Source organism: Leucopleurus acutus, assembly GCF_964270905.1.
Source record: "Leucopleurus acutus genome assembly, chromosome: 6".
NCBI classification, from domain to species: domain Eukaryota; kingdom Metazoa; phylum Chordata; class Mammalia; order Artiodactyla; family Delphinidae; genus Leucopleurus; species Leucopleurus acutus.
This window is the reverse complement of record NC_139149.1, coordinates 96,498,493-96,523,320: the sequence shown is the minus strand read 5'-3', so window position 1 is coordinate 96,523,320 and position 24,828 is coordinate 96,498,493. Positions and strand designations below refer to the sequence as shown.

The 24,828-nt window shown below is 40.2% G+C and overlaps 1 protein-coding gene across 1 annotated transcript in view; it reads left to right on the top strand.

Annotated features, from left to right (window-relative positions):
- Positions 1-14,947: 14,947 nt before the first annotated feature.
- BARD1 (BRCA1 associated RING domain 1) overlaps positions 14,948-24,828 on the top strand; it is a gene marked incomplete at both ends in the record, with an annotated part of 74,549 nt that continues 64,668 nt past the window's right edge. The window contains one exon of the mRNA XM_082840649.1: positions 14,948-15,090. Within this exon, the coding sequence (XP_082696775.1) occupies positions 14,948-15,090 (143 nt within the window). The remainder of the gene's footprint in view (positions 15,091-24,828) is intronic.

Here is a 24,828-nt window from a genome sequence, read left to right as displayed (position 1 = left end):
AAGAGAATTTCACCACTCAACCACTGGAGAAGAGAAAAGAAAGCAGTAGCAATGATGACAAGGTAGGAGTTTCAAAAGAGAATTATTTGACTATCAAAGGATTAAGAGAGGCCCCTGGGAAAAAGTGGATTAATAATGCCATGTCCAACTATCAAAAACATTTCTTTGCCATGTTACACCGCAAACCAATGAATTTTTAGCTCATTCTTGGTTCATTCTAAAAATGAACACAAGGGCTTCCCTGGTGGCTCAGTGGTTGGGAGTCCTCCTGTCAATGCAGGGGACATGGGATCGAGCCGTGGTCCGGGAGGATTCTACACATTAGCGGAGCAGCTAAGCCCATGAGCCACGGCTGCTGAGCCTGCGCTCTGGAGCGCACGAGCCACAGCTACTGAAGCCTGCGCGCCTAGACCCCGTGCTCTGCAACAGGAGAGACCACCGCGCTGAGAAGTCTGCGCACTGCACCGAAGAGCAGCCCAGGCTCGCGGCAACTAGAGAAAGCCCGCACGCAGCAACAAAGACCCAACGCAGCCAAAAATAAATAAATTAATTAATTAATTTTTTAAAAAAATGAACACATAATTGCAGTTATAACCTAAATGTTAAATAAGATAATTTATTTTCACAATTTAAATTTCATTTTTTAAGCTAAAGATCCATCCAATCTCTTTTATCTTCCTCTTCGTTCTTCTCCATCACCTCTTCCTTCTCTTTTTTTTTTTCATTCTCCTACTTTAGTATTTGTTATGAAATTTTGCCCCGGGGTTAAGAGGACCCACCTCAAGTGGACCTTCCCCAGTACGAAATAGTGTCAGATCCCAGGGACCTACTGGGCAAAAACAGAAAAAGGAATGAGCCAGAGCCATTTCAGATCTCAATATTCTGAAAAAGATGAAAGAGCAGGCATTTGGGGACATAGGTAACAACACTTGTTCTGGAATGCCATCATCTTTGGGGGGTAGAATATCCAAAATCAGTGGCCTTTTCTCAGTTCTCAACCCTTGACCTCTCAGCGCTGGAGGAGAGTTTTTTAAAAAGAAGAATGTGATCGCGATGTTTTTCAGTCTCTTCCTCCCTGCACCCACCTTATTCACGTACAATCCCAAACTCTTCTTCAAAATAAGTTTTTTCAAACTTAAGTGATGCTTCCTGTATACCTGAATTTTTTCTTTTAATCTGCATCATCTTGCTTCTCCTGCCTCCTAATGTCATCAGTTCCCTAAGGTTCTTGTCCCTCTTCCTCAATACTTTCTCCTTGAATGTCCTGTATATCAAGAATCAGGTTTTATTTACCATGTGGTAAACAGGGACATTTTAGAGATCTTTCTAAATACTTGTCTGACCAAAAAATTTTTTTTCTAATGAAAATCAAGTTTCAACAAATCGAACAGGTACAACAGGCACAATCTCAGGAGGAGGCCATTCTGGTTGCATTACTATTCTGCAACGTGTGGAAACAAATCTCTCACATCCTTCCCTTTCATTCTAGACTTGAAAAAGAATCTCTTTCTATTCAATGTATTCTTTTTGTTAATTCTAAGTATCAGAGAATACCATCACCAGAATAAATTTTCAGTCTCTCCCCGGCTTGAGTAATTGAAAAAGGGGATATGACTGAACATCTTTGCTCATTATGATTCAGCCAAGAGCAGCCATACAAGTGAGGAATAAGAACTCTGGGTACCTACCCTCCCAGTGCTTTCTAATGAACCATAGGTCATCGGTACTGGGTCTTTTGGTCACCCCTAGTTCTAGTGTAGATGCCCAAAAAAAATATTAAGCATAAATTTTAGGTTGAGTTTGAATCTTAAGAGGCTGTCCATATTTGCAATTTATTTTCTTCAGATACCTTACAACTGATCTTAATAGATGATTTTAAAGAAAATCTCACCAGTGACATAGCTCCAATATAAAATGTGAAATCATTATGCCTTATAAAAACATGATTTATACAGGATTTTATTATATTTCACTTAAATAGTTATTAAGTAAAATGTAGTTCATTGACTGATTATAAACTTTTATAAATTGTTTCATGATATTCTTCATTTCATTTATGCAGAATATGAATAATATATCATAGAAAGGAGCTGTTATCCCCTCTGAAGTCATGTTGGAAAACTACAAAAGAAAGTTTATTATTTTAAAAACAAATTCACAATTGTAAAGTTTTTCTTCCTATACTTCATTTCAGTGAGTTAAAATATTGATTTTCACAAACATGAATATTTTAAACTTTTACTATATTAAAAAAACATGCCAAGCCTTGTAAAATAATGAGTACTGTATTTGTATTCAAATTTTCATTAGGAATTTTAATAAATATACTTTATGTATTAAGTAGTATACAAAGAAGAAGATAACAAGTGAAGCTACTTTAAAATACAGAGGCTGCAGTACAATCAACTTGGAATAAGATTGTACTTCTCTTCCAAAGAACTTGGTGCCCTTTTTCTCCTTAAATGTTTCCTTTAAGAAGCGCATTGTTTGGAATTCATATTGCTCTCTCTTAGCAAGGTTAGGTCCTTTGTTGCCTTGACAGGATATGGGTGTCTTGATTCATGTTTGCACAGAACTAAACCATCACAGTGTATCACACGACTACTGAAACTATTTTATTGTCTTTCTGTCACATTACAAATTGATTTTAAAACACATTTGCCTTATAAAGGCGAAAACTGCATTGCTTATCCTTAAACATTGCATAAACCAAATTTAGTGATCTGTTTATTCTTTATGCTTGCTTGGGCCCAGTTGTTAGCACTTTGGAATGTCCAACTGTCTGCAATAATTTACTGCAGAAAAAACTCTTTCCTATATTTCTAGAGTCTGCAACTCTTTAACCTTATGAATTTAAGAATGAGTCAAGTTTAATCTTATATCCTACTACAATAATATATTTGTATGTATGTACTATTCCATTTATATGCATTTGATCTTAGTTGTATTATGTAGTGGTTTGTTCTATGTTTACTTGGTTGTAAATTTAAGTAAAGCACAACAGAGAAATGAATACACATACTGATTTATTGACAAAGGCTGCAAACATAGTTCAGTTTGTAGGAAAGAAGGTGATGTATTTATTTTATTGTCTTATGGTAACCTTTATTTTCAAAAGTTAGTGGCATCTTTATTTAGAAGATCAATGGATCAAATACTGTTGAAAATAGGTATTACCGCTATTTCAAAACTGGTATGCTTGTCAGCAAGTAATAATTAAAATACAAGAAATACTCATTTCAAGTAATACTTAACAATTTTTGAATAATTATAACACACTTAAGCAGAGCTGAGCTTGTCAAGATTGCTCGACCTGTGACCATGTTAGTGCTGTAATTTTATTTAAAGAGATATAGCACATGAATGAGAATAAGAGAGGATGTGGGGCTATGGTTCTGTTTGATTTGATATTAAATTTATTCTCTGAGTAAGCAGATTAAATTGTTACTTTAATTCAGTATTTTAAAAAATGATCTTTAGATTTTTTTTTAAACTATGTTGTACTAATGTTGTGTAATTAAATACTACCTAAGTCTGAGGATATCTCTATGCAAATTATAGGATATTGATTTTTTGGCTGTGGTTCAAATATCAGAACAGAATCAGTGCGATTTTGTGATTCTCCCCCAATGCTTCAATCATTTATTCTGGCACCCTATAATTCAAGAAAAGAAATTTAATTCCTACTTAGAAATGAAATGAAGAGGAGACATTTCAAAGCAAGCCACATTGTCTATTGATCATAATGGGAGTTGCACAAAATCTTGATAGACTTTTTTAAAAGAAGGTAGTTATTTTGGCAGGGGCCATTGTGCACTGACGATTGAAGTTTAAAAAATTTGTTTTAATTTAACAAATATAGGGTTGGCTGAGTACCTCTTATTTTGAGTTTGGATAAAGAGAAATATAATGATAATCATTCACGTGTATAGTTTACAAACTGCTTTTACGTAAGGTATTCTCCTTTGATCGTCACAGAAACACTATGAGAAGGCAATTATTATTTTTCCCATTGTAGAGTTAATAAAAGGGAAGCAGAGATTGTACACTCTGTGATGAGGGGGTCAGGTTGGGCTTCCAACACCTAAGATAGTGACTGGTACGTAAGCACTCAAGAACCATCTGATCATGAGATAATTGGAAGAATGCATTAAATGGCTTAGGGAAAAAAATCAGCAAATGACAGGGCCAGGGCTTGACCATGTATCTTACGGTTTCAAGAACAATGTCCTGTCTTCGTTTTTGTGTTGCTTATTCATTAGTTGTTATCCCACCTCTCCTGCTTTTTCCTGCCTGCTCCTCCCCCAAGAGATGCTCATGAATTCTCTTAAAAATATGTATACTTTTAAAGTAGATTTCTCCTTTTAGTTTTAAATACTCTTAACCATTAAAAAGAGCTGGAAAACAAAGGGTCTTTTTTCCTTTTCCTGTTCTTTCTGGGTTTTGATAATTACTGCTATCACAGCATCCACATTCGCCTAAAGTAATAAGCCAGAAAGATGTGAAAATCTTTGACATCAAGTCACTGAGTGTGAAAATAGAACTCTATTGAGAAGATAATATGATCAGAAAAAATTTCAGGTAATATATTTTACCCACACGGACTGTCGTTTCTTGCCTCTGGCAGGATAAGCCTTCATTTGCTGGGCTGTTTGGACAGTTTTGAGAGGGAGACGATAAAAGCCTGAAACATCTTCCAGCACCACGACCTTTGTCCATCTTGTTCTGGTAGCAAACCGTTTCCCCTTGGGGGCAGGAAGTATCTGATATTTAAAAAAAAAAAAAAAAAACAAACCTGAAGCTTCTTACCCAGCCCTACTGAGATAAAACAAAAGATTAGATTGCAAACCAGACTGGTGCAAATCTGAGCTCTCACCGTCTTTGCTAACAATTTCATACTTTCCTCATCATTTCAAGGTCCTGGATTGCCAGCCAGCTCCTACCTTTTTTTTTGGCCGCACGATGATGTGTTCTGATTCTGATCTGTAAGTAATAATGTGTTCAGCCAGTTCACTTGCACAAGAGACCTACCTGTTCAGACATGCAATATTATCACCTCTACACTCAGTGTACACAGAAAACATCCATAGCATTTTCCAGGGAGCCAGGCCCCATAAATGCATAGATTTCCAGTTTGTTTCCACAGTAATCCTATATCCAGCTAAAAGAGTTCCATAATTTAGGACTTGTTCTTAAGGTTCTCAGTCACGCAACTCCTGGGACCCTTCGCTGGCTGCCTTTTCTAGTTGCAGTTCCCATCTCGTGACAATCTTGTTGCTTCCTCTTTCTGTCCCTCTCCCTCTCTTCCCCTTCCTCCTTCCCAAGCCCCAAACCTAATTTCTCTTGTCCATGGAAAGTAGTTTAAACACTGCCTGTTGCTGCTTTGGCTTTTGCTAATATCCCTCTTAGCCAGGAACCTCATCAAGAATTTTCCCAAACCATCTCACAAAAGAAATTCCGATCTGAACCATTAAGAAAAGGCTTTTTTTTTAACATTCTGATTTAACACGCTCATAGGTTTTATTTCTCTTCATTCAGTTAGATTACATTATAACGTTCCACTTATGGCTTCATGTATGACTAGGGAATGGTTTGGGGAGTGGAATGTAAGCAACACCCACTAAGGAGAATTGAATCATCTTTAGAGAACTCGGAGGGCACAGATGATTTAGGAATGTCTAGAGAAAACAACAACAACAACAAACTTATCTTAATTAAAGAGAAAGTAGAGCAAGTTTGGTCCAGAAATAATGCCCCCAGCATCAAAGGGCCAAGCTGATTCTGACTACAGCATATCTGTCGCTTTGTCCTCATTCATTCACTCGCTCATTCATGTAAATACCTACTAAGCTCCTGGTGCGTTTCTGTGTGCTGGGCTTATAACAATGAGTAGACAAAAATCCCTGCTTTCCTGGAGCTTACATTCTATGAGGAAACACAGATACTAAATTAGATCAATATAAGTTACATATATAATGTATTAGCTAGTGATACCTGCCAGAAACACACAGAGAAGGTAAAATATGGTAGGAAGTGTTCCTCCAGTCCAGGCCCTCACAGGCATGGGATGTGAACATAAAAACACAGCAAAACCAGAAGCGTCAACTTCATACATTCTTTTTGGGAGATACTGAAGGCACTAGGCAACATAATTAGTACAGAGTAGGTACAAGATTGGGGAAAAGGAAATCGCCCTATTCTAATAAAGCAGTGTTGACCCAGAGGACCTTCCAAAGGCAGCAGCTGGAGACGATGTTGAGCTGGAGGGGTTGTGGAGTCCAAAGGAGTAAGAATCTCACCATCTCAGAGCATATCAGGTTTCTGAGCCGAGGCAGCAGAAGTCACTGCAAGGCTCAGAATCAAAGCCTAGGAAGAGGGAAAATCTAGATGCCAATACTGTAGCCAATAGCACTGTGTTTGTGAGTAAACATGAAATATAGCCTGAAGACTTCCACTGGGCGGGGAGGGGGTGGGTGCGGGGGAGACACCAGATCCAACACAGCAGGAAGATGCTCTGGTGTACGGGTAAATGTTGAACAACTGGCTTTCTGAGAGTAATCCCCACACACGTTCACTGATATTTGTGTTCAATTCATGAGTAAGATAAAAGTGAAACTTGTTTGTCAGTGATGTGAGTGAATTGTTTGCTCAGTCAGTTTTGAATACTGGAAAAATAAATCATCAATTTTTTGTACCTATTCACGATACAAGAGCTATAGATATGACATATTAATCTGTATTATTAACATAGATTTCAAGCTACCAAGGTCATGTTACTGAATGTGGAGTTGGCAAGAATGTGCAAGGACATACCATTATATACCATGGCATGTCCATCATAGACATTTTTAAAAAATGTAATTCACATTAAGAGGTTAGATAATAAAAAAAATGTAGTAAAACATTTAGGAACTGATGAGTTTTAAATATTTATTACTTTTGTTTTAAGAAATTATTTAATTCTAAGTTTACACAATATGGTTTTTAATAATGGCTATGTTTAACAAATAGCTAGTAAAATTCCTACAAATATAAGGTTGGCTCTTATGAGCCTGTATAAACCAGCTAGCACACATCACTGGTAGATGCCAAAACTATATAAATGTAGATTGTTATTATTAATAATGTGACAATTTTTATTCTCAGGCTCAAGTTGCCCTGAAAGGGCAAGTTTAAAAAAAAATTCAGTCCTTTAATTTTACTCTATTTGCTTTGATTGGATTGGGGCTTTTCTTTGAATCTCTAAGCAACCTATTTCCAAATCTCTTACAATGCATAAATGAGCAAATAATAATCTCAACCATTATTTGTTGATTCCTGCTAGCTTCCCTCTCAAGAAGGTGACTTTTCACTAATTCCTCCCCAAATTCCAGAAGTTCCTTATTGCATTCAGCTATGTACTATATGTAATCACTACTATCTAATATGCATTAGGTTGAGCCAGATGAAATTGCTGTTATCTGACCATTTCTGACCTACGCTTCAGTTCAATGTCTTTGCTCTAGTCAAACTGGTGCCGATGTTCCCCCATCATTTGTGTCTGTGTTTATATCATTTTGCCCATTTGAAATAATCTTCCTCCACCCTTCTACTACTTTAAACCTCTCTATCTATAAGACTTAACTTCTGCTTTCACTTCTTCCACAAAGATATCCACGATCACCCCAGTCTTCTTTTTTTTCTTTTTTTTAAATAAGTTTATTTATTTTAGGATCTGTTGGGTCTTTGTTGCTGCACGCAGACTTTCTCTAGTTGCGGCGAGCGGGGGCTACTCTTCATTGCGGTGTGCAGGCTTCTCATTGTGGTGGCTTGTCTTGTTGCAGAGCACAGGCTCTAGGCATGTGGGCTTCAGTAGTTGAAGCACGCAGGCTCAGTAGTTGTGGCTCGTGGGCTCTAGAGCGCAGGCTCAGTAGTTGTGGCACGCAGGCTTAGTTGCTTCACGGCATGTGGGATCTTCCCGTACCAGGGCTCAAAGCTGTGTCTCCTGCATTGGCAGGTGGATTCTTAACCACTGTGCCACCAGGGAAGTCCTCCCCAGTCTTCTGTAAGCAATTTTTTTTTTTTTTTTTGGCCGGGCCACAAGGCTTGCAGAGTCTTAGTTCCCTGACGACCAGGGATCAAACCTGGGCCACAGCAGTGAAAGCGCTGAGTCCTAACCACTGGACCAACAGGACCCTGTAAGCAATTTTAAGCATTCTCTTCCCTGACCTTTTGTGATACTTACATGTGTACCACATAAATGAACAATTATAACCTGTCTCATATCATATTATTTGTATTGTTTCTTATATTAATCTTGTCTGTAGACAGTAAATTCTCTGAGGGGAAAGACTATAAGTTAAACTTCTTCTATAATCGTTCAATGCATAATTGTGCTGAACATCAGTACACACCCTCATATTTAAACTGACTTGGACTTAAAGTCCTTGGAAGTTAATTAAAACTAGGTTATGCAGGTGCTTAAAACCTGGGCTTTGAAGTCAGGCAGACCTGAATCGATTTTCCCTACTCTGCCGCTTATAACCTGTGTGTCCTTGGGATAATTACTAAACAACCTGAAGCCCCTTTCCCCCTTCTGTCAATTGGATAGATAATGACCTCTTTACCTTCAGGTGATGGATAGGATTATATGGTAAGTCTAAATTATATAGACTCTTTGTGGAAATTTAAAACCAACGGATACAGTTGACCCATGAACAACAGGGGTTTGAACTTCACGGGTCCACTTATACGTGGACTTTTTTCAATAAACACAGTAGGCCCTCCGTATCTGTAGTTTTGGCATCCGCGGATTCAACCAACTTAATACATGATCTAAGGTTGGTTTAACCCTTGGGTATGGAACCCCGGATACAGAGGGCTTACATGGGACTTGAGCAACCTTGGATTTTGGTATCGTGATAGGTCATGGAACCAACACCCCCTCCCTACCCCCCTGACCCCTGTCCCATTCTGAGGAACGACTATATATTTTTCTCAGTGATTTGATTAATTCATGCAAAGGAAAGACTATCATTGTGTATGTCTGGCTTAACAATGCAAAGTGTTGTTATAGTTAGTTTTAAGATAATGTTTATTCATTGAAGTAACTTCCCAATCTCCCAATTAACACCTAAAAATTGCATATATATATATATATATGCAATTTATATATATATATATATATATTATTTTCAGGCTGGGGGCAACAGATATTTTTAAAAGTTGAAATATACTGGATTGCAATCTACCTGACTATCCAAGAGGATATTGTTCTTATTATCTAAGAATAAATTTCTTATCATTTTATTATTCTTTTTTTTTAAATTTATTTTATTTATTTATTTTTGGCTGTGTTGGGTCTTCATTGCTGCACGTGGGCTTTCTCTAGTTGTGGTAAGCGGGGGCTACTCTTCGTTGCAGTGTGCAGGCTTCTCACTGCAGTGGCTTCTCTTGTTGTGGAGCACGAGCTCTAGGCGCGCGGGCTTCAGTAGTTGTGGCTCACGGGCTCAGTAGTTGCGGATTGCAGGCTCTAGAGCACAGGCTCAGTAGTTGTGGCGCACGGGCTGAGTTGCTCCGCGGCATGTGGGATCTTCCTGGACCAGGGCTCGAACCCGTGTCCCCTGCATTAGCAAGCAGATTCTTAACCACTGCACCACCAGGGAAGCCCCATTTTATTATTCTTGAACCTAGAGTTTTTATAGAGTGATAAGTGACAGAATTTATTAAGAACTTACTGTGTGTCAAGGACTTTGCTAAGGTTATTAGCTTATTTTATCCATTCAATAACAATGAGGTATTTTCTATTATCCCTACTTCACAGATGAAAAAATATATAAGCTATCTTTTGAGATAGCGAGAAAAGCAACTAAATGAAGGCAATGTAAAAATACTGAGGAGAGATTTAATAAACTTTCTGTCACAGAGAGTGACTTTACAACAGTAACTAAATTTTAATTCAATATTCTAAACTCCAAAATGTATTTCTAAAGGCCTATTAAGGGTTATTATCAATACTAGCAAAATGAATCTAATATGAACAAGGCATAATTTCCAAAACAGTATTTGTGAATGGAAAAAAAAAATAAAGCTGAAATGCACTTGGTAACTGGCCATTGCTTTCGGGAACAATGGTATACAGTCATTCACTCATTTCCCTATTTATCGAATGTATAATGTGTCCAAGGCATACTTAAATATACTGGTTACCTCTTATATGTCCTTGGAAAGAAATTTAAATTATTGTATGAATTTTGATTGCACTGATTACAAAATTTTGAAACACAATGGAACCCAAACTAGGGTCAATGCTCATTTCCTAAATGAACATTTTATGTGCAAACAAACAGCTGCTGGAATTCAACAGAATTTAAAACAAGCAGTTTGTAAATTTTACATACAGCTGTTTTTGGTGATTTTTGTCAACAGAATCTTCCTGCTTTGCATCACAACATTCTTTCATTATGGTGTCCCATCAAAGAATAACTTGCTGGCTTTAATCACATTTACAGAGATTTATGACTTAATACTTATTCGGTGGTAGAGCTTCTCAACACAAAATGTCAGTGAGCCTGTTATAAATTGCTTCTGGCGTTCCTACTCTATCTTTTATTTGGCTGCGAATATTTCCACCTGAAAGTGATAAATTCCTGCTATAACCACTTTATGTGCTTCAGTAATTACACTGTACAGAAAAAGGGGGTTTCTACTGAGATCTCTCCTTAAAAACAGCAAGCAATAAAAGGCAGTGGAATGAGCTGAACTCTGAAGTCTGTTGAACCAAAAACAATGACGAGTGAAATATCTGTGTCAGACTGAATTTGATAAATGATCAGGAAATACAGAAGACATCAAAACCTTTAAAACCATTGCTGAAGGGACATAATAATATATCTATGTCCTTAGACTACATACTTCTGATTCTGTAACAGAAATTTGGCAGGTGCCCACAAGAATGGGGTTAACATCCTTTCAAAACCATTTCAAAATATCTAGATGCTTCTAGTGACTTAGGTAATTTTTCAGTAAATGCCAAGGTCTGCATGACATTGAGACTGTGTCTATATGTGCAACCCAGAGAGACTGTAACCACTAACTTGATCAATACATGTATGTACAACTGTACTGCCCAAGTAGGGGTCCACATTCGTCATGTGGCGTCTGTGGGTGGTCGGTACTGATTAGTTTTGGCCATACTGTTTTGTTTGCTTCATATAAGCTGTCTATAGTACATAGGGCAAAATTACTGTTTTTAATTGTTGAGGTTTCCTTGCTCTTAAAGGAAGAACAAAATGAATAACAGATCTCCAAGTTAACTGAACAAAACTATAAGGATTTTCGTTAACGGGCCCTAACACCATGCCAAGGATGGTGCTAGGAATTCAGTAGATAACTTCATTTGCGATGATACTAAGAGAGATTATGGTCATTAAGCAAAATTCAAGCTTCCTGTCAGAGTTATTGCACCATATTTGCAAAGGAATTGCTACGGCAAGCATCTCTGTTCCATAGTCGCGGAATTGAGTGGCTCCCTCTAGCCCAGAAGATGTACTCTTTCGTAAGAGAATTTTAAAGCAAGCATAACTGGCTTAGTGCAACTCAACAATGCTAAAACCAGTTCTAAAGATGGGAAAATGTGTTGTGTGCTGTGACTTAAGCTTCAATATATGTATTAAAGTTCAGGACAGTCCATTGTGAAGGGATTTGCATTACTTGTGCTGCATTCCTGGTTTAGAACAGTTTCATAGTTTGTAATTCCTTTCTCACAGCAACCCTGTGAGAGATCGATATACATTAATCTGACATTTACAAAAGATGAAACTAAGTTCCAAGATAGGTTAAAAAATGGGCCCATGGGCTCAATTCTAGGAAATGGCAGGGGTCGGTTTATAACCCAGTTCTGCTTGACTCCAGAGCTCTATGGCACTTAATCATTATGCCACACTGGATTCCAGAAAAAAATGGCACAGAGCTTATGACTTTAACTTAGGTTAATGGCATTTTCACGTAGGAAGTCTAGCTCAGTCAAATGCAGAGAGCAGACACCACACTCCTAGATGCTGTGGAGGTTTGTTCCACTCCATCAATTACCACATTCAATTGTTCTTTATCAATTGTTTTCAAACTGCATTTTCTGGGGGTAACTCTAGGTTTCATAGAGGTCCTTGCAAACAAAATTTATATCTGTCAGAGAGTGCACTCAAAAGAATTGAGGTAGTCGATTTCACTGCATGACACCATAATTCAAAGCCAGAGAAGAATTAGTGTACGTGCTGAATTTGTGAGATAGCTTCACATTCCACGGGCTGAGAGTCTGGGTGTTACGCTTGTCCCAATTTACTTGTTATATATGTTTATCCAAGTGAATATGAGTAAGATTTACTACTTGTAAAATACTTCACAACACAACAGAAGAAAAAAATTAGCATTTAGACTGTTTTCAATGAACTGTTATATTGAGCCTGAAGATTGGGAAAGAGATCCAGGCTGGAGATGCCTTTGGAGTACAGTAGAATTACAGATGGTAATCAAAGTGATGTGGGGCAGGGCATGGAAAGAGAATGGGTAAATGGGCTAAAGCAAGCCAATTTGTATGCCTCAGAATCCCCCCTGGGACTGGAGAGTTACACTGGGGTAGGATGAATAATTTTGGAAGGGTTGAAGGTTCTAAGGTTCTGGGGAATACTGCTTAACTGGAAGGAGAGGAGGATAGACTAGGAGTGAAATGGAGCAACAAACCTAAACTTGATGGACTCAGGGGGTCCTTGCAGGGAAACGGAAAGGGAAATAAGATACCTTTTATCCCTTTTTAAAGTGGAGAGGGGATACTGTTAATGCCCTAAGCTAAGGCTTTACCAGGACCCTATAGCTGGACTGCATTTGCCTGGGGAAGTTTTTTCTGGGAACAGAATTTCAGGATTTCACACACTGTTGGTGTACCTCATCCTGGGTAGGTCACCCATCTTCCACCTGCACACATAATGGACATGGGAGAAAGAATTGGCTCTTGAAATTCAGGATCCAGGCCTGAGAGGAAGAGTTGGTTCAAAAACACATATCCCGGGCTTCCCTTGTGGCACAGTGGTTGAGAGTCCGCCAGCCGATGCAGGGGACACGGGTTCGTGCCCCGGTCCGGGAAGATCCCACATGCCGCGGAGCGGCTGGGCCCGTGAGCCATGGCCGCTGAGCCTGCGCGTTCGGAGCCTGTGCTCTGCAACGGGAGAGGCCACAACAGTGAGAGGCCCGCGTACCACACACACAAAAATAAATAAATAAAAGCAGAACCCCCCCCCCCCCCCACACACACATATCCCATCTCCACTAAAAGCTAAGCATCCGTCACCTGAGCTGTAGCACTGCAGGGCTGGGAGGAAGCAAATGGAAGGGGAAGTGGCAGATGGAAGAGTAAGCTTGCTTATTCTCTTGACGTGTACTATGGCCACCATGAAACAGCTGCCAAGAATTTTGTGAGTTTGGGGAGAGGTAATGGAGCAGTGGTAGAAGGAAGAGGAAACTCATAGGAGAAAGAAGTCATTGCACCTGCATCATAATTCATTTAATAGCACTGTAGGAACAGGCCAGTAACAATTGTTTGGTCCTCAAAGCATTTGACCAAAATGTGAAATTTTCATTTACTCTGATCACAGTTAAATTATGCCCTAATAAAAAAAAGCATCTGATAAAAATATTCAATGTCATGCTGTGGTAAGTAAAGCATTCACAGTACTGATCATCTTCACATTAGTTTTGAGTACTTACGATGTAGGTGCTTTTACATTTACTGTAATCCCAGAAATCTACAGGATAAATACTATTATCCCCGTTTTGCAGATAAGGAAACAAATGCTCAGAGAACTTAAGGCTTGACTTAAATCACACAATTATTCAGTGGAGGAAGTGGGATTAGAAGTAGGACTTCCCTGCTCCTGAGGTCTCCAACTAACTCCATTATACACCATAGCATCTCTCCAAGTTCATTTAACATTTTAAGTTCTCTAGAGTTTGATTTCTCTGCAAAGGGTAAGCAATGGCTTAAAAAAATCAAGGGTTAACTTCTTGGCTACCTGTGAGGTTAAATATATATATTTATATATATTTGGTTAATTTCATGTGTTATCATAGGTCAGGTAAAACACCCTATAAGACCTTATTTAGTTTTACTCGTTCTGCGTCTACTAACCACCTGTTTATTTGGAAATGTTTTAGGTGGCTGCCGTGTAGCTTAAAGACTGAGCGGGACTTGGGTGGACACCGGGTTATCAGCTAGAAGGCTATGGGAACACTCCAGGTGAAAATGATACAACTGGGCCTGTTGTGAAGACAGAAGTGGGAAGATTTGAGAGTAAGGGGGAAAAAATGCAAGGGTTTGGCAGCGGACTGGATGGGGAGGGTGAAGGGGTGCGTAGTAGGTGTATCTGTATATATGGCCATCAATGAAAAGCCGGGGGTGGGGGTGGGGAGAGAAAAGAAAGTTACCTTCTTAGGAATTAAAAGAGTGTCAATGTTACAAGCAAAGCGTTTCCAAGCTCAGCAGTAGTCGAAACAGCACAGACCATGCTCAACTAAAAAGTTTCTCGGTTTGTGACTTTCCGTTGATTAAATTCGGCTAAGGGTCCGTAGAATCCTCACTATGGGAAAGCAAGGACTTGCTCACTTTCTTGCCTTTACGCCTCAGGGCAGCCTGTGGCCCCGCCCCCTTTCCCAACGACAGCAGGTGTCCTACCAAGGCCGCGCCCCGCCCCTCGCCGAGGCCCCGCCCCCCGTCCCGCGCGCCGGGACTTTTGGCGCGTTTTGGCCATGCCCCGCCCACCCCGCGCGCCTGGTGCCCTAGGCGTCCCGCAGGCACAGAAGTGGGAACAGCTGGGGCAGGGGGCCGGCTGTCAGGTCGCAGGCTTGCGCTGTCTGGGTGGTTGCCCGAGTTCGCCCAGCCTCCCGCTCTCCCAGGAGGCTTCTCCGCGAGGGCGGGGCGATGCAGGGGAACAGGCAGCCGAGGGTCCGCTCCGGGAACGAGCCTCATCCTGCGCCCGCCATGGAGCCGGCTGGTCGCGGCGCCTGGGCCCACAGCCGCGCCGCGCTCTACCGGCTGGAGAAGCTGCTGCACTGCTCGCGTTGGTAAAGACCGACCCTCGAGGGGGCTGCCGGGAGGGCCTCGGCGGGGGGCAGGCGTCTTTTCAAACCTCCGGTTTCCTCCGTTCATTCCCGTCTCCCCACCTCCCCCCAGCAGTTGGGCCGCCGAGCAGAGTTAGTACCGGGGATCTGGTGTTATTTATCCCCACTCCGGGCCCCCATTCAACCCTTTCTGGGCGGCTTTCTAGCCTTTCTTGCACTAAACCAACTAAGATGGTAGTTTTCAAACTTTAGCGGGCCTGAGAGTCTAGAGGCGTGGCTAAAGATACGGATCCCTGTTCCCGCCTCCAGAGTTTGAATCTGTAGTGCTGAGGCATCTGCACTGTTTACCGGGCCCGTGATTCTTGTGACCAGGGTAATACCAGAACCTTAGGCCGAGGGCTGTTAGGTTTGAAGAGGCCCACTAAATTAGAAGCAGCTGTCACCGTTTGCTGAGCTGGCCCCGTTGACCTTTTCTCCATCGCAGCCTTGTTTGGGGAGGGAGGAGAGTTTTGGGGACTTTTTTGAGGGGTAGATTGAAGGTGGCGGGGTGATGGACATCGCCAATTTCTCTTTCAATATCACATTTCCTTGGTTTGATCAAAGACTGTATGGCTTGGGGTTCCAGCTCTTAAGAGATGCTGTTTATTATTTTTGCTTATTTTCCTTCATGCTGTTACACCATGGGAATCCTTTAAGTTCAAAGTTTTCATTCCATCTGAAGACATCACTTTCTTGACTGGTACTCCTTGCTTCTTCTTTTCCTGTAGCTCCTCCTAGTATAGAAATAAAGAAGGTTTATAAAACCCAAGAAGGGCTTATCTCACTTTTCATTTCTTCCAAAAGCGTTTATTGAGCGCCTGCTGTGTGCACAGCTCAGTATTTCTGCATCCGTATCACTCTGGCAGGTTTTCTCTCTGCTTGTAGCTGTTCTACCCTATTTCTTTTTTGGGACTTTGTTTTGATTTTTTTTTCCCCCCTCTGATGTCCAACTTGCAGAACTTCGTTGTACGTAAAGCATAAGTAACATAGAAACTCTTTCTTTAAAAATGGAAAGGACGTAACTGTCAGAGTTTCGCACTTATATTTTGTTTTACAAAATATTTAAACCTTGTGACAAAATGACATCATTACCCTCCTTAGAAAAGTGGCACTTTTGTACATGAAGACATTCTGATGTTGTGTGTGCTTTCCCATAGCACAAGGGTCATCCATCAGAGACTAAAAAATTTAAAACTGGCTCTGCTGGTTGCTATAAGCAATTCTAGTCACACCTTCATAAGTCAACGAAAGTTAGACATTCAGATGGCACATTTCTGTATGGAAGGCACTAGGGCGGCAGCGTGATGCCTCACTTGGACCGTAGAGTCAGACTGCTGGGGTCAGGTTCCAGCTTTGATACTGCTGAATGGCCCTAGTCATTCAACATCTCTGTGCCTCAGTTTCCTTATCTGAGTGACGATGGTGCTCAGCTCATCCTCCTGTGAGGATTCATTAATAATAAAAAAATATATTATTGAACACCTACCAAGTGCCAGACTACTCTAGGCATTGGAGATTCATTAGTAAGCAAAGCAGACAGAAACCCCAACCCTTATGAAGCTAACATTCTATGGGAGGGAAGAAACTAAATGAAATTATACATGTAAAGTGGTGAATGTGGTGATTGTTATAGAATAAGTGATTAACAGCAGGTGTTTTATGAAAATACAAAAATACAGTCTGCTTGCTGAATGGTTTGGGGGAGACAAAAGAGGAATAAAAGAGGAATAATCTATAGGTTGTCCTGAAATCTAATAAAGCCAGTTTCACTTTTATCCCCTACCAGTATTTTTCCAGTTTCTAACTGAAGTGAGCAGACAGTAGGAGCCAAAAGACTGAAAGCAGACATCAGTAACTAGGTCCAGACTTTTAATACAACCCGTCGTGGATGGTTAATGATACTGAACTCCAGTGATTTGTTTATTCATGAAAAAACATTTTTTTTTTTTGGTCCGCAGCTCGCCATGCGGCTTGTGGGATCTTAGTCCCCCAACCAGGGATTGAATCCGGGCCCTTGGCAGTGAATGCGAGGAGTCCTAACTATTGGCCTGCCAGGGAATCCCCTCCAGTGATTTAAAAAAAAAAAAAATTAATATACGAACCACTGATGGATTAACTAAATCTCAGCTGTTTCTTTTGGTGCATATTTTAACATAGGGCTCTGCAAACTTTCTCTGTTAAGGGTCATATAGTATATATTTTAGGCTTTGCTGTCACAAACAGTGTCTGTTCTTGTTTTTTTTTTTTTACAACCCTTAAAAACATAAAAAAATAATTCTTACCTAAAGGGCTGTACAAAAACAGGCTACTGGCTTGATTTGGTGCATAGACAGTAGTTTGCAAAACTGTTTTAACAGGTAAAACATCTTAAGGTTAAAAATCCTTTTTGGTGTAAAATTTAATGTCACATGGGGTTTAGTGTTTAGAAATGATTAGTGTTCCTCTCCCTGTCACTGCACGTTTGGCACTGTCTGTAGTGAGTAAAGCATAGGAAAAAACCAACGCATTCTTCCCTCCTGTGCTTTGCCTAGTAGCTGCCTGACATCATTACTCCAAAGGAGCAACTCAGGATGGCCTGCTTCTTGCTTTTGCTACCCATCATTCAAAACAGTGTCATATTATTTGAAATTGTGTGTCGGTGTGTCTGTCCTTTTTACAGAGCTTCAAAGTTTTACCCAGTGGGCTAGTGATTACCCCAATTACCCTCACATTCAGCTTGCAGCTGTCATCCATCTCGTGCTCCCAGCTGTCACCTGTCCTGTGTAGCATATTGGATCTGTTTTGCGGCAAGCATTACTTGTGAGTGAGGGTGGATTGGCTACATTACAGAGCATCTTTTCTTCACCTTTAACATAAGTATGACTCCAAGGTGAAGCTGATGAAATTGTTCAAGAGGCCAGATGTGACATATGTGTTAGGTCCAAGCCTCACAACCAGATAGAAGCTATTTAAAGATTTGGGAAAATGAGACAGGAAGCATGAGAATAATGGGTTCCTAAAGGAAGCAGGAAATGGGAGCGGTAGTGAAAAAGCCCAGGTGTCTTATGACACTGTTTTGGGAATTTAAATAACTAGATACCTCTTGATCTGTTTTTTTGGTGGGGGCTGGGGTTTAGCATCTACCACAATTTTAATTCGGAGTTCTGGTGACATTTATTTATTTTTCATTATTATTTTCATTTTATTTATTTATTTATTTTTGGCTGCATTGGGTCCTCCTTGCTGCGCATGGGCTTTCTCTAGTTGTGGTGAGCGGGGGCTACTCTTCGTTGTGGCGCATGGGCTTCTCATTGCAGTGGCCTCTTTTGTTGCAGAGCATGGGCTCTAGGCGCGCAGGCTCAGCAGTTGTGGCGCACGGGCTTAGTTGCTCTGCGGCATGTGGAATCTTCTGGACCAGGGATCAGACCCGTGTCCCCTGCATTGGCAGGCGGATTCTTAACCACTGCACCACTAGGGAAGTCCTCTAGTGACTTTTAAAATTGTAGTTGATTTACAATGTTGTGTTAGCTTCTGGTGTACAGCAAAGTGATTCAGTTATACATATATGTACATTTTCCTATATTGTTTTCCATTATGGTTTATTACAGGATATTGAATATTCTCTGTGCTATACTATAGGACCTTGTTGTTCTAGTGATTTTTTTCTTTTCTTTTTTTTTTTTTTGTGGTACGCGGGCCTCTCACTGTTGTGGCCTCTCCTGTTGCGGAGCACAGGCTCCAGACGCACAGGCTTAGCGGCCATGGCTCACGGGCCCAGCCGCTCCGCGGCATGTGGGATCTTCCCGGACCAGGGCACGAACCAGTGTCCCCTGCATTGGCAGGCGGACTCTCAACCACTGCACCACCAGGGAAGCCCTCTAGTGATTTTTTAATCAACTTTTAGTAAAAAGTCAAAAAACAGTCTTGTGATTTTTAAGATAGGTGATTTTATTTTTCTAAATTATCTCTTGTCGTTTTAGTAAAGGTGATTGAGATTGTTTTCTCTTCTATTTTGAGGCTGCATAGCTTAGTGGTTAAGAGAATGGATTTTGGACCCTGGCTTCAAATCCTGGCTCAGTGATTTTGGACAAATTATTTCATCTTTGTATGCTTCCTTTTCTTGACCTGCCGATGAGTTAGTAGTAGTTTCTACTTTTTAAGTTTGTTAGGGAAATTAAATGAGTTAATTTGTAAGGTACTCAGAGCAGTGTGTGTTATGTTCTAAGTGCTATATGAATGCTTGTAAAATAAAGGGTAGATTCCCTGACTCCAGCATTAGCCTTTGTCTTTCTTCATTAGTTTGGAATGTTGAGAGGCATTCTTATAGGCCATTCATCCTTTGATGGGATGATTACTCCCTTCATTGTTAGGAAACAATCCCTGAGGCACTGTAAGTTGGGTAAGTGGTGATGCAGTGAGGCTTTCTACCCTTAAGGCGCTATCCTTAGTTATAAGGGATGAAGTGTACACACAGTTCAGGGTAAATTAGGATGAAGGCCAAGGGGATGCAGAGAAGAGTACTTGGGTGGGATCAGTGGAGGAAAGATTCCTGGACTTTTGAATTGGGGCTTGGAGAGATTTTTATAGGTGAGCCAGGTAGAGGATTATAGCAAATAAAAATATGCTACAAAGTATGTAGAATAGAGGGGGAGTGAGTCAGGTGGGCAGTGTTAAAGACAAGGTCAGATCCTAGGGATTAGAAGCTTAACATTGTTTCACATAGTTACTACCTGAGGAGAGCAATTTGTGTAACTTTCCTGGGACGCCGGTGTCCTCATATGTAAAATGAGGAAAATGGATGAATTGATTTTTCAGGCTCTGTCCAATTCACAGACTCTGGAATTATTAGTGTCTTTTGGATGCAAAACATTGTTTAAAACGTTTTAGGGCTTCCCTGGTGGCGCAGTGGTTGAGAGTCTGCCTGCCGATGCAGGGGACACGGGTTCGTGCCCCGGTCCGGGAAGATCCCACGTGCCGCGGAGCGACTGGGCTGGTGAGCCATGGCCGCTGAGCCTGCGCATCCGGAGCCTGTGCTCCGCAACGGAAGGGGCCACGGCAGTGAGAGGCCCGCGTACCGCAAAAAAAAAAAAACAAAAAAAAACAAAACTTTTTAGTGAAGTTTGACATACACATAGAAAAGGGCACAAATCATTAGTGTTCACGTATCATATGTCCCTCCAAATTATGGGATTTATTTACTTTTGTGGTATTTTTATTCTTTGATTGACACCTGTCTCCTTCAGTTATACTGCACATTTCATAAAGACAGGTTCACATTTGCAGTCACAGTGCTGGACACATAGTTTCTTAGTGTTTGTTAAATTAAGACATGAAAATTTAGGTTAAGTTAGGGTCACATTGCAGGTGGAAATACCAGAGGACCTGGTTAATTCATTTGAATTGCCAAGAATCCTCCACAGGTTCCTGGTAGTAAACAGTGACTAAAGTTTCAGGGGAGATGTAGAAGGTGCAGGTCTTTCCCCCTGGGATTTAGAGCTAGAACCACGACATGCACAGTCCTGTTACAGGCTACACATGCCTGGTGTTATATAGGGCTTGGGACTGCCAGGGAGACTTACCAGACAGACACATTGAGCATCCTTTAGTACTGTCCTCCATAGCAGAGGAGATGGAATTACAAGTGAAGTTACTGTTGTGCAGGTCTGGGGGCCCAGAGGACAGTTTTCAGGGTGGAGGGCAAATTTGAAAGTTATCTACGTATATGTGGCAATTGAAGGCATACTTCTGGAAGTGGGCTGGGAAGAGGGTGTAAAGGTGAATGCCTATGTCTGAGCCTGGAAACTCAATATTTGAACATCGTGTGGAGGAAGTGATGCTTGAAGGACAGGAATATCAGCAATTACTTAGATACTGTTTTGCTTTGGAGGAAAGGGAATATAGAAGACAAAATAACCTAAACTGTTTGAGCTGGGTATACATGATATTCTCTGTGGCTTATCTGTCTCCTAATAGTAGATTCTATTATAGTCATTAATAGATAGAATTCTATTACCCCTTTGATTTTGGGGATATTTGACTCATTGATTTATTCAGTATTTATTGACACTGAACAATTAGACATGAGTTACTGTTTTTCTCATATGATTTACTTTAATATGGCATACAGAATAACTATACAAAATAAGATGCTTTCATGTCATTATCCATATCCCTGACTTGTTAACAATTTTATTTATTCTCCTCAAGAAAAATAAAGCCAATTGTTTAATTGGCTTGGGGAGCCTCTGCATTTTGGTGTTAAATGTGTTGGTCCACACCTAAAAATAGCATGGGAATTTTCTAAAACGCAAGAGCGTTGTAGTAGCTATCTTGCCTAATATTAAATAGCAGTTGATACCTCATGGAAGCTTAGGGAGTCATTCAGTTAAGAAATAGGTCTCCCTCTGTATTGTAATCTCAACTGAATTTACTTTCCTTTTCTGCTTTGCAAAGAAAATTTTCTCTCAATAGGACCTTTAAAAAGAAAAAAAAAAGTTTGTTTTCCCTATTTAGTTCTTCCCTAAGTTATAATCCTCTGACTGTACCGGTCTTTCCAAATGAACTACATATAAAGTAACAGAAGTATGACTGCAGATGGAAAAAAATAAAGTAGCTGAATTTTCAAGGTACAGAAGTCCTGTTACCATGCAAATGTCTTTTGTTATTCTTCTGGATTTTTTTTCCTTCTAATATATATGTATATCAAACAAAAAATAGGGTAAGGATAAAATAGAATTGTTAATATAAATGCATTTTGTATGTAGTCTTCCACTTAGTTCGTTCACTAAGGATTTATTGAAATCCTGCTGTTCGCATAGCACCATGCTAGGTAGGTAATGGTGTGTTGGGGAGCTCTGAAGAATTGAAAGTCAGGATCTCTTGTTTGTAGGACTACAATCTATTTGGAGACTTAAAAAAAAAAAGAAGAAGAAAAGAAAGAATCAGGCAGATAAAATACAGAATACTTAGTTTTCAACATTGATTTCCAGAGCCCCAGCTTGATGCCATCTCTGGAACTTTAGAGCATTTTGTACTTAAGTCGTATGTTAACTTGGCTTATAAAACTACCCAGCTAGATTGTAAGCCCCTTAGGAAAGACTGTAATGCAGTCAGTTTTGTGTCCTTTATATGTGTCTGCTGCAGGGTACAGATTCTGCACGAGTGATGGCATGGAAACTAAATTCCAAGAAATTGTGCTTCTTTGTTTAGTGTCATTTTTATTGTATCATCCTGGATGGTATTTTGAAAATGTGTTCGGCTTGAATAGTTTTGTGGAGGAGGAAGTATATTCTAGGCTGGGGACAGTCTGAGCAGTACTAGACTTGGAATTGGTCATAAGGTGTTTGATAAATGTTACAGACACTGACTGGCCTGATAAGAGCAGTTTTTGTTGAGGAGCAGTGAGAACAAAGGTTGCCTGGCTTTGGAGTAACCAGACTGTGAAGAACTTTTTAAGTTTTTAAAAATTGAAAGTAATACATGTATATGCCAAAGAATTAAAATAACATGATATACGGTTATTAAATATTTGTTAAATGAATGACAGGTATGTCTGAATCTTCTTCAAGAACCCACTCTGATCGGTTTCTTGTGTATCCTTTAAGAGGTTCTCTATGTTTGTACCTCAGATGAGAGGGTACCGGTCATCAGGTAGATGTATCATGATTTATTTAACCATTTCCTTGGTAGAAATTTAGATCATTTCCAGTCTTGTGCTGTAATAAACACAAGACTTATGCTGGAGTGAATATCCTTGTCCATGTGCCTTTACATTAAAAATTTTTTATTAGAATTATACGTGAACACAGTTGACAAAGTCAATAGGACAAATATTATAATGAAAACATTATTTTGCCTCATCCCTTATCACCCTTGAGTTCTATACTCCAGATACAACCTCTTTCATCTCTTTTTATTCTTTAATTTCCAGATTACGAAATGTGTTTCTATTGCTAGTTCTAGATTTTTTTTCCATTTTAGACATTTTTTGTTAACTTCCTACTCTGAAAGGGTGAGTTTTTTTTTTTTATTACCAATGATCAACTTTCTACTATGGAAGATGACTGGATATAGAATTCAAAGTACAAAATAATTTTCATTCATTACTGTGAAGGCCAAATGTTTTTTCCTTGTCACCCGTGAGATGTCTTACGCTATTCTGAATCCTTAAAAAAAAAAAAATATATATATATATTTGTACACACACACACACACACACACACACACACACACACACACACACACACACACACATATATGTATCTGACATTTTATTATTTCTTAGTTCCTGGAAGCTTTTGGTATTTTGTTTAGATAGATATCTTTAGTGTTTTGAAATTTCAATTTTTCAAGCATCTGAGATTATCTGAAGAATAAATTCCTTGTAGTAGGATAGTTGAGTTAAAGTTTGGTACATTTAAAATTTTGGTAGATACTGTCTGGTTGTAATAAGAATTCTTTTATTCCAGAGTGTCTTCTCAGCTAAGCTCTAGACATTTTCAGAAAGTCTCGCTTTGACAAAGATTTGTGCCACCCTCTGTGCAGTGTATCTATTCTTTGAGCTCTTCCATTAAAATTCTTTTGAACTTGGCACTACCGTCTCCCAGCTTTGGCTATAACACTCCTCTCTCTGCTCCTTCTCCCAGCACATGTGTGCACATACTTTTCATTCACTCTCCCAGTGTCTTTTCTCATCTATTAACAGCAATAAAAAGTATTTTCTAGGTCACTAATTAGAATAATTAGTACAGTTGATCAGTTATTTGTAGTACTAGATTCATTGCTACTTGCACTGTAGCATCTTGTTGCTAGGGTGAAGGGTAAGAACTATAGATCAAGGGGTACAGAGTCATCTTAGGATGGAAATTTAAGTTTAGAAATAGACTCAAGGCACTGAGTCAGGTATTGGCAGAGAAAGCCAGAAGGCTGTGGACTGCATCCTGGGGGTAAACCTGCATGGAGAGATGGGAAAAGAAGCAGCTAAGAACGAGCTGAAATCAGCACATAAATGTGCTATAAGGAAATTAAAACTCAGTGGAAGGGAAGGTTTTAGGAAAGAAGGTGAGGTCGATGTTATTTCACAGAGGGTCAGGGAGAGAGGACCAAAAGATGCTTTGGTGAGCAGTTTGAGCAGAGTGGTGGGAATTAAAGCTAGGAAGGAAAGGAGATGGAGTTAGCTGGTACAGAGCACCTACAGAGGACTTACCAGAACTTACATCAGCAAGAAAGGGAGGAGTTGGGGCAGACCGTACAGTGGGGGGCACGGTATAACGCTGGGGTCCCCAAGCCCTGGTCCATGGCCTGTTAGGAGCCAGGCCGCACAGCAGGAGCAAGTCTTCATCTGCCTCGCTCCCCATCGCCTGCGTTATCACCTGAACCATCCCTGGCATTACTGCCTGATTCTGTCCTGCCGTGCCCACCCCGCCCCCCGTCCATGGAAAAATTGTCTTCCATGAAACCAGTCCCTGATGCCAAAAAGGTTGGGGACTGCTGGTCTAAAAGGTTTTTTGTTTTAGTTTGCAGGAGAGATTACCTTTGCATGTTTAGATACAGATGGAAGATGAAAGGTGACTGTAGTGATGAGAATAGACTGTTAGAAAGCAGAGAAGTTAAGGGATCTAAGGACAATAGAGCAGCACATTTTACGAAGGAAGAATGACTGAAGGAGTTCTTTTCCTCTGAGCCTGCAGGGAGGGGTAAGATTATGGGTGGAGAGGTAGGAAT